The sequence below is a fragment of the Branchiostoma lanceolatum genome, chromosome 2 (assembly GCF_035083965.1).
Source record: "Branchiostoma lanceolatum isolate klBraLanc5 chromosome 2, klBraLanc5.hap2, whole genome shotgun sequence".
Classification (NCBI taxonomy): Eukaryota; Metazoa; Chordata; class Leptocardii; order Amphioxiformes; family Branchiostomatidae; genus Branchiostoma; species Branchiostoma lanceolatum.
The window spans coordinates 24,917,248-24,934,697 of record NC_089723.1 but is presented as its reverse complement, the minus strand read 5'-3'; the positions used below and the strand labels follow the sequence as shown (position 1 = coordinate 24,934,697).

The 17,450-nt window shown below is 39.5% G+C and overlaps 2 protein-coding genes across 12 annotated transcripts in view; one reads left to right on the top strand and one right to left on the bottom strand.

Annotated features, from left to right (window-relative positions):
* Positions 1-412: 412 nt before the first annotated feature.
* LOC136428155 (carbonyl reductase family member 4-like) lies at positions 413-5,955 on the bottom strand. The gene is made up of 6 exons (XM_066417478.1): positions 5,777-5,955; positions 3,519-3,629; positions 2,911-3,057; positions 1,973-2,107; positions 1,030-1,169; positions 413-621 (listed from the first exon to the last, which is right to left on the bottom strand). Exons 1-6 carry the CDS (start codon positions 5,931-5,933, stop codon positions 583-585), a joined length of 729 nt encoding a protein of 242 aa, XP_066273575.1. The 5' UTR covers positions 5,934-5,955; the 3' UTR covers positions 413-582.
* Positions 5,956-6,236: 281 nt separating this feature from the next.
* LOC136428144 (centrosome and spindle pole associated protein 1-like) overlaps positions 6,237-17,450 on the top strand; it is a 29,427-nt gene continuing 18,213 nt past the window's right edge. For 5 of the 11 annotated variants that reach the window (XM_066417456.1, XM_066417458.1, XM_066417457.1 and 2 more), the window contains exons 1-22: positions 6,237-6,371; positions 7,052-7,162; positions 8,542-8,632; positions 9,005-9,105; positions 9,380-9,478; positions 10,198-10,349; positions 10,601-10,676; positions 11,020-11,118; positions 11,689-11,790; positions 12,058-12,110; positions 12,325-12,392; positions 12,596-12,722; positions 12,974-13,031; positions 13,374-13,394; positions 14,091-14,286; positions 14,683-14,862; positions 15,083-15,218; positions 15,499-15,616; positions 15,777-15,826; positions 16,075-16,095; positions 16,629-16,726; positions 17,188-17,334. In XM_066417456.1, coding sequence (XP_066273553.1) covers positions 7,082-7,162; positions 8,542-8,632; positions 9,005-9,105; positions 9,380-9,478; positions 10,198-10,349; positions 10,601-10,676; positions 11,020-11,118; positions 11,689-11,790; positions 12,058-12,110; positions 12,325-12,392; positions 12,596-12,722; positions 12,974-13,031; positions 13,374-13,394; positions 14,091-14,286; positions 14,683-14,862; positions 15,083-15,218; positions 15,499-15,616; positions 15,777-15,826; positions 16,075-16,095; positions 16,629-16,726; positions 17,188-17,334 — 2,074 coding nt within the window. In that variant the 5' untranslated portion in view covers positions 6,237-6,371; positions 7,052-7,081. Of the gene's footprint in view, positions 6,372-7,051; positions 7,163-8,541; positions 8,633-9,004; positions 9,106-9,379; positions 9,479-10,197; positions 10,350-10,600; positions 10,677-11,019; positions 11,119-11,688; positions 11,791-12,057; positions 12,111-12,324; positions 12,393-12,595; positions 12,723-12,973; positions 13,032-13,373; positions 13,395-14,090; positions 14,287-14,682; positions 14,863-15,082; positions 15,219-15,498; positions 15,617-15,776; positions 15,827-16,074; positions 16,096-16,628; positions 16,727-17,187; positions 17,335-17,450 lie in introns of those variants that run through there. The other 6 variants (XM_066417450.1, XM_066417454.1, XM_066417455.1 and 3 more) reach the window with 6 other exon arrangements.

Below are 17,450 nucleotides of genomic sequence, written 5' to 3'. Positions count from 1 at the left end.
CTGTGGAAGGTGACGTTCAAAAGCAAACCATAAGTGTTACTCCAACAATTACTCAAGCAACTGAATAGAATTTCAAAACAGTCAGACGTTTCAGACATCATCCACTATCTTTCATCAGTGACTAAGGAAAGATCTGGGAAACCAGGTTTCATACCAATATTCTGGATATGTTAATGAGGTTAACACAATAGCAATAGGAAACTAAGTCAAGACAAACCTGGTTTCCCAGATCTTTCCTTAGTCACTGACGAAAGATAGCGGATGCTATCTGAAACATCTGACTGTTTCAAAATTTTATCCAGTTGCTTGAGTAATAGTTTTTGGCGTCTCATATTACCTGGATATCTAACCTTCATCAACGCATAAGTGTTACAATTGACATTGAAAAACAAGGAAGGTAGGACTGTTCTGCTTTTTCATTCATCAACTATAGTTTTATTTATTTGCACAGTATCCTGCAGGCTCTCCGATGCTTGGTCACTTTCCTCTCCTAGGCCAGCAGCTGATGAGTCTGATGTATGTTTGGTCGCATACATTTGTTGGTTTATACTAGTGGCTAATCTGTATAGGGCTCTAAGAGTCTCATGTGTTCAGCTGCATCCCACCATCTACAACCAGCACCTGAAGTAAAAAAAGAAAAGAAACTTCTACCACCGACTGCACATGGAATCGTCTAAATTGCATGGTTTAATCATTGCTCATAAAGTGTGTAAAAACTTTTGAAATGTTTTAGATATAGCAGTCTAAATTTGTTGACAATACCAAAATACATATACATACACATACACAGAACAAAACTGGAAGAATGGTCTTTATGAATTAGAATAGTAGTAGATATCTAGTCTATGATTTTCTACTTTGTCATCAATACAGTGCTCAATAGCTATACTTCTTGTTACATGTACATGTGTCAAACAATCATCTGAGCTGTTTTTTCATCAGAAATAAATATCTGCATCCAAGAGGCCTTGTCTAATGTTTTCAATATAAACCTGATAATTGATGGAAAAGAGGATATGGCATCCTTACAGTTCCTGTGATGTAAGGTGAATATGCGAGGAATCTGACAGCTGTAGCCACCTCCTCAGGTGTTCCCAGTCTCTGCAGAGGTACAGACTGCCTCACCATGGCTTCACTGACCCCGGAGGTCATGTCTGTGTTGATGAAGCCTGGGACATGGACACAGGAAAAAATATCAAGTTATAACATTGAATAAGGCCACACCAATTATAAAGGCCTGCACATACCTAAAAAGTGTGGTTACATGTTATCATAAGATATAATTTCTCATTTATTACAATATCATTTATTTATTAAAATATCATTTCATTAATTACATAGCAAAAGGTAATTTTGTTACTGTAATTATAGTACTAGATCAAAGAGAGGGGTTCATTGTCAATTGCATAAAATGAGCCATGCAAAGCTGAAACTTGAATAATCCTCTTATTCTTTAAGTTATGTAAACCCTTATATTTACCCCAGACTATTTGCAAAAAAAAATGTTTTTCCCTGTCACTCCAATTTTTTGGGGAAAAAATCTGAGAAGCAACTTATAAAATTGGTGTGGCCTAATAATGGAAAAAAATAAATCTTTAACACCTCTATCATTTGCACGCCTTTGACACACTTTTTTTACTTGTATACAACTGACGTGGGGGACCTTTTCTGACATTCATTCAAATATCATCTTTCCAGAATACAAAAATTCTTCAATTATGGACCTCCTTATTTGTGATTTTGGATGGTGACGTAAAGTTGGCGGCCCCGTATATGAGGGAACTTCAGGCATAAGCCTCAAGCGTCAACCCTCTGCACGTAAATGAACCCTACACAATTAACAGAAGAGCTTGGCCTAATACCTGAGCCATAGCAAAGGCGCATTGCACTACTAGATGATGAAAAAGCATCAAGCTTCGTCCTCAGTCTGACTCTGAGGTTCGATTGCTGGTTTACAATACATGACAGTTACCTGGTGCAATAAGATTTACCCTGACCCCTCTTGAGGCGACTTCTTTAGCGAGTGACTTGGTGAAACCCTGCAGGCCTGCCTTGGATGCACTGTAAACACACTGGCCTGGGTTACCTTTGACTCCAACTATGCTTCCTAGGAGACAAGATATCCAGAGGGTTAATAAATAATTAATTTGTTGTCACCTTGCCCTCAGCCAGGACCTTGTTTCCTTAGTTAAAAAAGTTAAAATCCTCCCACACCATAATTGATGTATAGGGCGGTGCCCATCTCCGTTTCATAGCCCTGGGGCCACACTGTGGTGCAATCACTGCAGCAGGGGGCTAGTCCACTGGCAGTGGAGTGTGTTTAACTTCCATACTGTTTCATAAGTATGTACCATTTTTATAAAGTCTTTGGTATGACTCAATGCGCCTCTTGTCCAGAGGTGCCCTACCCGGGACTAGAACCCCAGTCCTTCTGGTCCAAGTAATTTGAACCAGATGTGGCAGAGTAGCAAAGGCGCAGACCACTACACCACAGGGACACCCCCCCTTGTTTCCTTACCACATGTAATTCATGATGGCATCATACTTGTTCTTATGTTATTTCCTTACACTAGTACTATGAAGGAGTCTATGAACAATACTGCAGAAATGAATGGAAGATCGGTAAAAATGTTACCTTTTCTACATGAGGACACAAACTATGACATACCTAGGCCTGTACATCAAATCTTTAGAGCATCAAACTGTACCAATAAAAACTCCTCCTCTGACAAGTCTCTTTGAAAGCAGATAAGCCATGATGATACAACAGTGGAAACAACATATCATAAATTTCTACATGTAAGTTATTGTAAGATAATCATCTTTGGTGACTAGTTTCCCCCATCCATAATACGATATGACAAGAGGCAGTATTTCAATTCTAGGCACTGGCTCCTCAGAGTACCTTACCCACATTGATGATACTGCCTGTCCGTCTCTGAACCATGGACCTGACTACAGTCCTGCATGTCAGCATGGGTCCCACTAGGTTGGTCTGCAACAAACTTGTCATGTCTACGGTCGGAGTCTTCAACAGAAGGGCATCTTTATTTACACCTGAAAGAAAACAATCTTTTTTAAAAATTCTTTGTTTGATGATACTCTATATGTTAACTAACAGATTTAGTCACTTGCCATTTTCTGTTGAAGATGAACTTTGGATAAAGGAATTAAATTCATACAAATACAGATGATGCTTTATATGCTGTCTGTTTTCTGTTGAAGATGGACTATGGACAAAGGATTTTAATAATAAAAAAATATATACAAATGTAGATCACTGTTACTTTTTATTTCAGAATTTTTGTTTTCATTTTGCTTCAGAATACCGAATAACTATTGTCTTACCTCGATGAAGGTTAGACATCCAGGTAATATGATACGCCAAAAATAATTACTAGTACTCAAGCAACTGGATAAGATTTTGAAACTCCTCCTCTGACTAATCTCTTTGAAAGCAGATAAGCTATGATGATACAGCAGTGGAAACAACATATCATAAATTTCTTATGTCTTACCTGCAGCATTAACCAATATGTCTATAGGTCCCAGTGTGTCCTGTATAGACTTCACAGTGGCCTGAACGCCCTTTTCATCACTGACATCACAGCTCAGGCCTAGAAGTGGACCTGGACAACAGCCGAGAAAACTGATTTGAGCTGAGCTGAGCTGAGCTAGGCATATCAGCATGCCAGTTTCTAAAAGCAATGTTCAACATATGGAATGACACATATTGACTAGCGTACTTATCTGTCAATGACAATGGCACCTCAATGGTGCATATATTTGTTACATTTAGTTGAGACATCCATGGACAAAAATGCAGTGGAAAAGAGATTAGGTTTCACATTGAATGACAAACTGTTGAACAGATTAGGTTTAATATGTAATGCTGATTGGATTTGATAGTGTAATGATTGATTGAACATTAGAACACTCTCAACATATTCACAAGTTCATGCAATTTTAGAGAAGCATTCATTTTGCTTTCATTGGACAACCAAGTGTGTCATGCCAAATGTTCCTTCATTAATCATTGTCCCTGACGTCCCTGGTGCTAAATACCCTTACTCTAATCTTTACTGTAGCTGACTCTCAATGGCTTGTCACTATCCACTGTTACTTCCTACAGAGAATGGCCACGCAAAGTGCTGGATGTTATATTGTCTTGTATATGTCAAGTAAAACAAACACTGTCCCTAAGGGTTAGTTGTTTTTTCTTGAAGAATACTGTCCCTAGTACTGCATGGTAGTCTCTGTCCCTGGTGCTGATTGTCATTCTCTTCAATTCTCTCCTCTACGATGTCTTCTATCTACCAAATGCACCTTGTGATTTTTGTTAGCTTTATCTACTTTCCTTCGACTACGCTAGTGAAGGTGCTTAACTGCATGACACTGGCCCTGACAGAATTTTGTTTCTCGACGTTGTCGATATGCCACCATACTGAAAATCAAGCACTGCAGCACTGAAAAGCACACTAACACACAAACCACCGATGTTTGAATGCCCCACATTGGAGCACATTGATACCCCCTCTCCAAATAGTAGACATATTTTAGATGTACATTTCATAAGTATTCTAACCTTAGGCTACACCAAATAATATTTATGGATGACGTCCGCGCGCTCATTGATTTTGGTCTGTTCCCATTTGTCACAATAAAGTCTAGGGCAGGATTTGGACTCAACTCTGTCACAACTTAACTAAGTTAGCGGGGGGTTTATACCCAGACCGCTCACTACTTAACTCAGCTTTCTCACCACAAACCAAGGCCACAAGGTCAAGGGTTCCGTTGAAGCTCTGTTTATTTGCTTGAAAGGCAACCACACACAATAATAACTAGTACATGAATACAACAATAAACCTAGATCACACTTTTGGCGGGAGCGGGCTTTACCCGCGGGGCGTGGGGTTTTTCCCCGAGATCACAATTTAGACACACGCTCAGTGCCGTACAATACAATCAAATCCAACAACTAAACTTGATCACAAAATGGGAACTTACCAACGACAGATGCTTGAGACGACTAGTTACCGGGGCGGTAACGTACAACAACGACTAAACAACTAATACCCGAAGTTACGCTAACTGTTACTCATTAGCACCAATGAAGAAGCCGCCCTGTTGTCAAGACCCTGGGACCTCAGATTTCCGTCTCCTCTCTCCCAATTTGTCTTGAGTTCTGATTCATATAGTCACTAGTAATTTACATAGGCGTGTGTTTTGGCGCCCTATTGGTCCGAAAGTTGGAAGGTCCTGATCGCAGGGTCATTGGTCAGCAAGACGTGGCTCAGTGACGTAGTGTCAGTGACCAGCCAGCCACATGTTACTCATGACGTCATCATAAAGCATTCAGGGACAAACCATTACTGTTAACGTTACACCAGAAAAAAACACAAGGAATTCCACTTCATGTAACAATGATCAAAGAGTTACGACAGTGCTGCAAATCGATAGAAACAGGACAGGACAACAACTGCTGTTCAACTTCAACTGATTTATTCAAATTATTGCTGTTTTCATGATGAATAAAAGAATTGTTAGTTGTTACACTGTGTTCTCTCATTCAATTTGTGTCCCAACATGTGTCATTGACTATTATATTTCAAATTTAGGCATCTTGTTTTTTTCGGCCCTTCTTGGGTTTTTTTCGCGCTCTCGCATTAGATTTAGGGTCTCCAAAGGACGTCATCCATAAAAATTACTTGGTGTAGCCTTATGTATCTCATAGAGGACTAGTATTTCAACCTCCTTGATCTCACGAGTGCTGTACCTTTGAGACCTCCATCAGCCAACTCATGTATCGTTCTGTCCACTGATTCCCTGTTTCTAGAAATGACCGCTATCTTGTGACCATCCTCAGCAAATCTGGTAGCCACAGCTTTGCCTATTCCCCTGGAACCACCAAAAACTGCACAAACTCTGCTCATTTTTCTATCACAACAGTTTCTATCCGAGGTATAAAGGAGTTTCCAAACAACTTTACATTGCTGTTCATAATGACTAAACTTTTACGCCTGTACAAAGTTACCTTACAAGATACAAATTAGTTCGTTCATAGTGAAAAAAACTATTTTAGGTTATTCGAGAATTCATATCAGCTTTATTGATCGCAATTATTTGCAGATATAGAATTATTTTATTTCATATAATAAAATATTTTATTTAGGCACTATGTATGTTTTTATGAACAGCCCTGTATTTCCCGGTATGCCCCGGGGTTTTTATGACGCATGCGCAGTATTATAAGTGACATTTTTCGTGCGAAGACGATTCACGAGAGAGAAAAATATTATTTTACTGAATTCCACTGCGGTTTGGGGACGAACGGAGCGATTCTGCACGCCATTTGTGATTTTTACAGGCCCGTGAGTATCTCTTTGGTCTTCTGATCTATGCGCATTGTGTGATTGAAGCGCTAATGACGATTAATAGGTTTGTGTACATGTTGCCATAACGCTTGGGGGACGGGCAACTTCAGATGTGTCAATAGATTTAGAACGATTTTGTCGTACACATTAGGCCGCTTAAGAGATCATGAAATCTTAATGATATACAACAATTTCACTCCAACTTACGTTGCAGGTATGTAGGTTGTAACAAGATCTAAACGTATTCAAAAGAGATCGTGTTTTGTTACTTCCGTTTTGTAAATCCGCCATCTTAGTTCTCAGGTGTTTACAAACTTGTGTCAAAGCCTTATGTCATGTGGTGAACAAACATCTTGCAACTTAAGGGTAATTAATGACAACGTTTTGCTTCTTACATCAACAAATACTTTTTGGAGCCTGATAACCGCACTGGCGAGATGGCGTAATGGGAAAGACCCTAGTTACAAGTTGTTGATGCTAGCAACGTTTATATTATAAAGTCCAAACGCTCGATCGCCATGTGATTCTTTTCACTGGTAACTCTTACGAATAAGAAGGATTTAATGCGATTAAATCATTTTCAAAGCCATGAAAAGGTCCACTAAGAGTTGGTCATATCCTAGCAAAGCATGGATGATGGTGAGTGAGTTGTTTTTGTCTGTTGTTCACATGTACAGGTGATGTAAGGTTGGAACAGTCCAGTCAGCATGAGTGACGACATTGAGAAATTCATAGAACAGCAGAAACAGAAGATCACTGCAGAGAGACAGGAACTCGGGATCCCAGCTGTAAGTTGTCTACATCTGTGATGATATCTGATATCAGGAGAAATACCTCGTCATGTCTCATCGACGAGGATAAAGGAAGGATAATGTCGAACTGACATTGTCAACGACTCATGTACACTGTACAATCTGAATCATGCATGAGTTCCAAAATACATATGATAAGTTAAGTTAAGTTAAGTTAAGTTACAAAAAAGAGTTACTTTATATTTGTACTCGTTAAGGTCAACTCTCTTGATTTTGCCTGGTACCCTAAGAGTAAGAGAGCATCGTCAAAAATGTCTAATTTAAAGAGATCAACTGGTAGCGTTAAATCATAAATGCAACATTAGTAATCTCAGAGGTATGCACACTTCAGATATACAGGTATTCAGGATATTCTTTAGAAGCCCTCGATAACACAATTTTTAATGTGGCAGTCTTATTGTACCTGGCAGAGTTATGTGAGTTGACGTTAGTTGCCTGTCATGTGATCAGCTGAAAATATTTCTGGCTATAGATTCTCTAAACAAAATAATAATGGGACGTAAGTGTGATGTGCTATATGAAATATATAAATCCTGCAAAATTGAGGCACAATGAGCCATCAGGCTATCCTGAATGCACATTTCTGCTTGAATCCCATACTTGCTTGAACAATGTTTCCCTTCAGGTGAATATTACATAAAATTATGTAAAAAAAATATCAATGCAGTTACTGATAATGTTACCATATGTCATGATCAGTGTACTGAGTTTGTGATTACCCATTGTAATAGTTAATGATGCCATTTCAGTATTTTGGGAGTGTTAAAACTTTAAGAGTTCATTAGATTAGAGATAGGAGCAGGCTTGATGTCCTCAACAGAATCAGAGATACGTGTTGGCAAGAACCGTGTTGCCTAGTTGCACTTGAACAATTATGTCAGATGGAGTCATGGAGACAATCCTCCACAGTAGATCTGCATCATACACTGTGCTATTATAGTATCAATAATGAATGAATCTACGGTGACTGTGTGTGGCATTGTTGTTTGTGGTAACATAGGTGAGTAACCTTCAACTCCCATGGGAAATACATGGGTGAGGCAATCTATTGTCAGTATGTGATAAAGCACCAATGACAGTCCAGTGTTATTGATTTTATGATATGTTGGCAAGTAGCAACATACAAACCAGATGATAGATTTTTCATCAGATTATACTGTTTATCAATACATGTATATGGTTGCTTCCAATTTAATCAAAATTTTTTGATCATTTGGAGTTGTATTTAAAAGAGGTTTTGAAGATCTCAGTTATGTTTGTTTGTATTTACCGGTATTCAAATAGATGAATAGGCTGTCTATGCTATAGTCTCTCAGTCTCTATTAATTAATTGCATCTTTCTTGTAATCTGTTAGGACCCTGACATCAGCCCATCTCATGGTGTCAACAATGGACCGTCAAAGGAGAATATTCCCCCAACACAGGGCAGCAAGCGAGACTCCGGAGGTATGCCCACCTCTCTATATCATTTATACATAGAAATTTTAGAGAAGTCAAATTATATAAATGCGGTTGACAGTCATCACAAATTTTAGAGAAAGCTGCTGTTAGAATATCACATGTATTTGGCAATATTGATGTCAATGGATGTCTCTTATCTGACACATAGCATACAAAAATGTACACTGTTTTCTCCCCATAGCTTGTAAAATCTGCTGCCAAGTGGTCACATGTTTTAGTTGGTCATTCTTTAAGTTACTTATCCAGTTATTACCACTTACAAGGAAAAGCTGAAAGCTGAAAAGTCCTTAAGGACTAGTTTGATCTTTTGCATCAGGCTACATTTTTGTTGGTTTATCTTTTCCTTTCCTTGTATAGGGCCAGTGGAGTTTGGAGGGTTGAAGTTGGGTGGTTATGAGGATCACAGAAAGAAACTACAAGAGGAAAGGAAGAGGGAGTACAACCAGCTGTTAAATGAAGTAAGGATACTAATCTCTCAGTCTTACTTACAAATTCTGATCAAGAATGACATATCTGATGTTAATGGTTGAATTTCAAAAGCCCTCTTTGCCTTTTGTTCATTTGAGGTGATTGTACATGTACATAACTACATTGTACATTCCTGTCATGTGTGTTAGAATTTGACTTTGGTATCATGAGAGCTTATTTTCAGCCAGGATTGCAGCTTAGTATGTAATACAAAAAAAAAGAAGCAAACTCTTACTAACAATGTGAATTGTTTTACATCTTGAGCAGAAGAAGTTTAGATCCACTGGAGTAAATTCAAGGATTCAGGAGATTGAGCACGCCAAGTCTCTGCCAAGGAGCTCTAGTGAACCCCAAGGATTAAATGTAAGACATATGTCACTGGCATTTCAAAGGCTGGTTTACTTGATATACATTAAGGGATCAGGTGGGAAATGCCATCCATTTCTGTCTGTTACCGTAAAATTCCTATTTACGTACGCACCCCTCCTAACGCACGCACCCCGATTTGGGGACGATTGCGGGCCTGACTCAGTGAGTTGAAACATTCAGGGGAAAAACCCTCCTAACGTACGCACCCCCTCTCCAGCATTTCGGTGGATAGTTAAGAGGTTGACATGATCATCCTACCGATGATGTTTACCGACTTAAAGGGTTACTGAGGAAATGTTTCTTGGTAGAAAATATCAAGCAATTTAAAATATATGTATTGTTTATTCTTTATTACTGATTGATTGTGTGGTAGCATTTGCATGAAGATGTACCATACTCTCATGCTGATATGCGATTTTTCCGAGGAAGAACCCCTCCTAACGTACGCACCCCGACTTTGGCATTGGCCTGGAGCACCTGCTTGCAACTTGAAAAGTTTAAAAAGTGCGTACGTTAATAGGGATTTTACGGTATTCATTGTTTCAACAACTGAGTGAATGGTAAATGGTTTGGTGTTTTTGGTATTCTATACAATTTCCCAAACTATACAATAACAAGAAATACAAATACATGTAACTGGTCTTCCACTGTATTATGAATTGCTTTATAATTGCTAATATTACAAGTAAATAAGGAATTTTTTCTCCCTCCAGAATGACCAGGGCAGCCGCACGTATCCTCAGCGCCGGCGAGACACCAGCCCGCTGGGAAAGGAAACATATGATGACATCTTGAAACGGAAGCGGGAAGAAGAGGACAGATATCGTCGCTTGGATGATCCAGAGATGATCACAGACAGAAGAAGGTGTCAATGGAAACTTCTCCCCAGATCAAGAATTTTTTTATTTTATTTTAAAAAGAAACATACAAAAGCTAAAAAAAATACTAACCTAGGGGAGGGGTGTAACACTGTGGTTGTGCACATTGCTCTTGATGTCTACATGCCTGATAGTCCAATAGCTTAATTTTGCTATGCTAAATTTCCCCCACTTCCAATCGTCTTGCATATTATAATACAGTATCTGCCTTACAATACAAGTTTGGTTCTGTTAACAGGGATGACAGACTTCGCGACCATCCCCTCAGAGCATCGAGAAGTGATGGCTTCCTGAACGAACCAGATGATCGTCGGGTAAGACAGAAGACTCTAAATTTCTATGCTGCACTTAACTTAACCAACAGAGCAGAGTCATTCTTTCAACTAGATATATATATATAGTACATGTACATGTCAAATTCGGAACTCTCAAATGGCAGGATATGGAACATTTTGTACAAAATTTGCATGAGAGTTATTAGCATTGAAAACAGTTCACCAAGAAAGAAGGATGAATGAAGGGTCTGTTCTTCGAGAAGCAAAGTATTTTCACATCTCAAAACGCCACCAAGGCTGGGATGGCAAGAAGAGTAGGGATAGCAGGAAATCACATACACCACTTAAGGCTCTTACACTATGCATATCTGTCCTCACCAAGCACAGATCAGAGTCAGGTTGGCTCAAAGGGCTAGGCCATGACAGGCTGAAGTGTGAGTTGTGTCAGCGCAGAGCCAGGCTTAGTGGAGAATGGGACCAGGTACAGACAGGAGAGGGGCTAGGCAGAGATGCAGTCCAGCTGTAGTCAGCTTCTTGTTAGGAAAACTGCTGAGTGGATGGCTGTAGTTAGTATAATAAGGCATTTGAAGACAGAATAGCTGCACATCTGTACAACTTTCCTATAGTCCTGTTAGTCAGCTTGGAAGGCCCTATAGGCTTAGTGATGTTACCTCATCCCAAAACTGAAACTTCATGTTTCCGACAGACAGTTTTCTACAAACAAATGATTTGTATGGGGATCCTTTTTGCTCTGTATGTCATTTGGCTACTTACCTGTAGTAAGCGGCAAAGGCCACTCACAAGCTAGTTGCTTCCTTAGGCAGGCTGACTTGTAGGTGCAGATGTGACAATAGCACAGAGTTTGGAATATCTTATTGTGTGCTTCAAGCAGACTGAAATTTGAAAGCTAGAAGCAACTACATATATATCATTAGCCTAGGAACAGGTAGACCAACCTACCCAAATGTTTGGCATTCAAGTTTAGTGCATTTAACTTTACCAATTTTGTTACATGTAAGAGTACATTTCTGAATGTTCCTTTATGTTAAAGGATTACGACCGGAAGGTGAATCGTCTGGATGATGACTACGGTAGCAGGCACGTCCGTTTCAGGGACAGGGATGATTATGTAGATGAGGACAGACGTGACTGGGTATGTTGGTTGTTTCATTTTCTTCATAATTCTTTAGTTAGGCTAGCTTTGCAACTTCTGGTCTTCATAGAAATCGAAACAATGTCAGATGTAAAATGTTATGCCTTTTGAAAAAAGAAGTTTTGGCATAATTTGAAAAACTTGTTTAACATGTACTGAAATATTGTGTTTAAACCATTTCAATATGATGCAAAGCTGGATGTACATTGCGGATTATTCAGTATTTGTCTCTTAATAGTACTATTTGTTAATTCTTGTACCTTTCAGAGTCGTAGCAGGGCAGGGAGGAGAAGAGACCTCAACTCAGCTGAAGGAGAGAGGTTGGTTCTGAACTTTCATAAAACTGTTACAGACAGTGTTGATAAATACATCGCATTAATCTTTGGATACAGTATGTATGTGATAGAAAGGGAGAAGTGTAGTGGCAGTGTGCTCTGTATGATTGTGCATCTGTGTGGTCATTATCTTTGTTCTATATACATTAGTGTTTTACAATTAACATTTAATCAGGATTAATGTTGTTCAATCGTGCAGACCATCAAGAGAAAAGGATGACAAGGACCGTGCCCACTCTGCGCCTCCTGAAGATGGCTTTGTCATTGGTAAGCTTCATACTACATGACTGTGTACTAAGACTTTCACTGTAAATCAATCCTGCAATACAATATTTCAGCTTATGATTTTGGTTAAAACCTGTCGAATGTCGAATCTGATTGAAATGTCCTGTGTACAACAGTAGACCATGTCCTTTGATGTAAACTCTTATAAGTGTATACAGTGCTAAGCTCCTACCCTGTTGGCCTAGAAAAAGCCCAACAATCTACATTCTTCACAGGGAATCAGGAGCGAGCGAGCGCTGTGCGCCGAAAGAAGGACGCTTACCGACAAGATCTCATGCGGCAAATGGCTGACAATGAAAGGGCTAGGAAAAAGTGAGTTTTTTAAGAGATCCCTTACATTTTAGTGAATGCTTTGAACAATTTTGTTTTGTCTTTTTCAAGCTTTGACTTTTAATTGTAGGACAATAGAATATAAATCATTTTTTTCACTTTCATCTCTTCCATATGAAATAGTCTATACAAGTGGCAAATCTGCATTTTGGATCTTCAGGTACAGTTACTGTAGAAGTCAAAAGTGTAATGAATTGCCTAGTGATTATTTTGGTACTTTACTCTTTCATCAGAGAGAAGAGTAGAGACATGAGGATTAATGCCAGTGGAGAGAATGACCCAGAGAAATTGGTAAGACTGTCTTTTCTTTTGTAATCCTTTGTTTGTTACTGTGTGCTGTATGTTCAAATTTGCATCATACATTTTACAGTTGATTGCACAACATTGTATATTGCTATCATGATGATCTAAACTACTGAACATTACCATTCTGTTGGTACTTATGCCATGGATTGTCAGGGAAAACGGTTTCATGCTGCCCATCCCATTTAGATCTTTCTTGAGAGATAGATAACAACTGTGTCATGTCCAGAACTACTTCTAGCAAGTACAAGATCTATGTGACTGTGATAATGTGTTGACTGCTCTACCTAATTGCAAATTGTTTACTTCCATTTTGCCGCTGCTCTGCAGACAAGTGTTCCTGAGGAGGAGGTATATGATATGTGGGGTGTTGTCACTAATACAAACTCACTTCCCGTCCCTGCGTGCCTCATTATATAGATTAACTTGGTTTTGGGTGATTTGCTAACTTGGTGTTTGGTGATAAGGTGGTGGGATAGGGTAGACTACAGGAGAAGCTTATTGATGTGCTGGAACTTAAGAAAACTTGATAAAGGAGTTTTTCTAAATTAGATATCTTCATTGCATGTTTATGCTGAAATGACTTGATGCATGAGTAGAAGCCCTAAAATCCAAAGTGTTTTACCACTGGGAAAAAAACTGTAAATATCAATCTTGGTTATTGATCTTTTTGTAATTAAAAAACTTATGATATTAAGTTACATCGTTTAGCCACATTTTGTAATTGTCTGTACTCTCTTTTATAACACATGAAGCTAGAACTACAATATTAACTGAATATAACTACGTGTATCAAAATGTGTTGAGTGCATTGTGCACTTAAGTCACTAACACCTGTGCAAGAACTGATGTCCCTCAGTATTCAGAATCAAGCCCTAAGCTTATTGGAGCCTACATTTAGAAGTCATTGAAAGATCATTGCAGATTTTGTTGAGTATGTAGTGACAAGATCTTATAATACTAGATACCTTCAATATGTGCAGAAGTGTGACAAATTTTTACAGAGTAGAAGTGCTAAACTGTATTTTGATCCTCCTTGCCACACAGCCTGGTAGGATCCGGGATCTTCCACCCACTAACCGCCAACCCAACCGACAGAGAGGGCGGGACACTTCCCCGTATCGGCCGTACCACACCCTGGACGATGAACCTGAAGGTCGAGACAGGCGACAAGACAGACAGAGGACTCCTCCTTACAGACCTCAGCAGGCATTTGCCACACCACCACCTCAGCCACAGAGAGGTCAAGATATATTCATTACAGTCAAACCTGTAGAAGAGACCACCTCTACCTAAGGACTACCAGGCCAATGTGACCACCTTTTGGTGGCCACTTAGATTATTTTTCCCCTTTTACACAAGCATTAAAAATCCTGTCTATAGTGACCACCTGTCCATGTAGACCAGATTTAATTGGGCCTGAGTGGTCTTCTTGGGCAGTTTTGACTATAGCCTGTTACTTATTTCTGACTATCTTTAAAAGTACTGAGTCCATCTTGGCAACCGATTGCTTTTGATCTCCAATTGTGAGTGTTTTGGTCTTACACAATGCAACAGTTGTAACAATACATCTGACTTTTTTCTCTTAATGAATGAAATACAAAATCTGAATTTAAGTTGAATTTTTGTGTTTATACAGGCCTTGGTCCCCAGCCCATGGGGTATATGCAGCCAGGAGTAGTGCCTGCCAACCCCTACTTCATGGGAGCTCCCATGATTCCAGTGGCAGCCCCTCTTGGTCCGTACCGTACACCGTACGACGATGCCTACTACTACTATGGCATGAGACACCCGCTGGATCCTAACATAGGGGGCGCAGGTATGTCTACAATGTTCCTGGGTTGTTCTGTAATTTGAAGGCAATAAATAGGTGTAAAAATCTAGACATTCAGGTGATTGGTGACAGGAGCTCATAGATGCAAGATCACAACTTTCTTATCTTATGAATAAGGCTTTAGATGATTGACTCCTGCAGAAGTTAGTACAGTTGAAGTTTGGTCTTGTTTCCTCATTGTTAACACAATCTTACCTTTTGCCAGGTGGTCCAGTTCCTCCCACAGGTGGCCCAGTCCCTCCCCTGACTACCCTGGCAAATGGCCGTTCTGACTCTCTCCCTGTCCCATCCATCAATATACCAAACGTGTCACCACGGGGACCAGAGTTTACCAGGGAGGAGTAAGTACTTTCTTGATATCTGGCTTCTCATGAATAGATTAAGGTTCTAATAAACAAACAAACAAACAAACAAACAATCAAGGCTAGCAAACAAAGAAAATTCTGATCCCGGTAAATCTGATGTAGAACTGCAGAGCTTCTTTTCATTATCACTGATGAATTTGATGGTCTCAGCTACATGTACATTGTACAATGCTTGTATTGACAATTTCTCATCTGGTTTAACTAGAACATGTACAAATGTGCCTTGTGACATGTCTACCTTTATGTTACTTGTCAGTGCTGCAAGAAAGCGTACAGAGAGTCGTATTCAAGACATGGTTGCCGATGATGATACCAGGAAAAGCCAGGAGGCCATAGAAAAGCAGCGGCAGTATCAAGAAGACCTGAAGGAACAGGTAGGAAGTAAAATTTGTCTGTGTTAGTACTTTCTTGAGGTAAAGCTAATGTAGAGTATCTTTTGTGTTGAGAAAAAAAATTGTACACCACAGTTGTTACCAGGCCGATGAATACATTTGATGATATCATTTGATCATTCGATAATATCATTTTTCACAGATGAGGCTGAGAGACCTCAAGAAACAGAAAGAAAGGGATGAGAAAGAGAGGTAAGCTTGTAGTCAAATTATTCAGACTGTCTAGTAAAGTGCATTATGCTCTTCCCCAAAAAAATTGGATAAACCTTCAAATGCACCAGACTGTAACATTCCTTGAACATGTTTAACTTTATGTAACATTCTTTTCCTCTGAACTTATTTTAGCTTTTCCTCTGTCACAAGTCAATGTAGTTTACTGATATTAGAAAGTCTTGTCTTCTGAATGCCTAAAACTGCCATTCTCTATCTTTGGACCTTAGGATCAGGGGTAGAGATGGAAGGTATGACAGTGACTAGTTGTCCCTTAAAGGTGTTTCCATGGTGGTGTTTGTCAACCCAGAAATCTGGCCCAATCTTGCACCCAATGTTCATTGAGTGACACCTTGCAGTACATATCTTACTTGCATCACAATGTGTGTTTTTGAATAAAAAGTCTGTTCTTTGCACATAACCAAGTGTTTTATTCAATCAACATTTCAGTGACTGTCTCTCACCTTCCTCAGGGCAATTCTGACAGGTTCACTTTGCACTGCAGCTAAAGTAAAAAGGGAAAGGGAAAAAAGTGAACCTGTCAGAATTGCTGTGAAGAAGGTGACAGACGGTCACTAAAACATTGTTTATGATAAAATACTCAGTTGTGTACAAAGAGTCTTTTTTTTCAGCCTGACGAAACTGTTCACAAATGTGTGTTTTTGCGCAAATAAAGTGTGGGAAGATTGGTAAGGTGCTATTTCTAGAAAAAAGTGGTTACAGGCACACAGGTACAAGGGTTCCATTGTGATGTTTATCACTTCATTCATCTTCCCTCATGCAGATATGACCGGAAGTTGGAAGCAGAAGCCCAGAACTATAACCCCTGGGGTAAGGGTGGCGGGGGGGCACCGCTCAGGAACAGTGATGGGAGGGTCGTAGGTAAGTGCAACATGTTGACATTATATTTGATCCTTGTAAACATACTATTTTACACTTAGTATATAACATATTCTTGACATTTAAGTGTCAGAAAAAATAAATCTATTTTGATCATGTATTACTGAAGTTTTGCACCCACAATTTTTCCTGTTTTCCTAATATAAATTCAGAGGTTAGGTCCACCAGTGCACTTATTCCCAAAAATGAATTTTGAGTCCTGATCCTTGCAATGTAAAGGACAGCAACAATTGCTTAGTCCTTTAAATGTGATAGAATATATTAGAGTAGAGTAGAGTAGAGTTTCTTCGGCCAGGTAGGAAACGGCTGGTTCCATTTTAGGCCGCTCTTCACTTTTATGTCACAGTCATTTCCAGTTTGTAGGGGTTGTCTAGAGCTCGGAAGTCAAAGTACACCTTGTTATTGCTCTAATCTGCCTGTGTGTTGTGTCTGTGTTCACCCAGCGGACCTGCGAAAGATGCACATTCAGAACGAGGAAGACCAGCTCAGTCCACGGAACGAGTACTCCGACAAACCGGTGGTCAATCTGGAGGTCAACATGGCCAGTCTGACTGAGCCACCCAGACAACCACCCATCAAGGAGTCACAAGGTGAGGACCTCATAGGACATGTTTATTTATAAGGCAACTCTATTCCATTGGCTGCATGGGACTAATAATAGGCAAGATGAAAGTTATAACATGGGCATGCAACTCTGTTTTTGTAG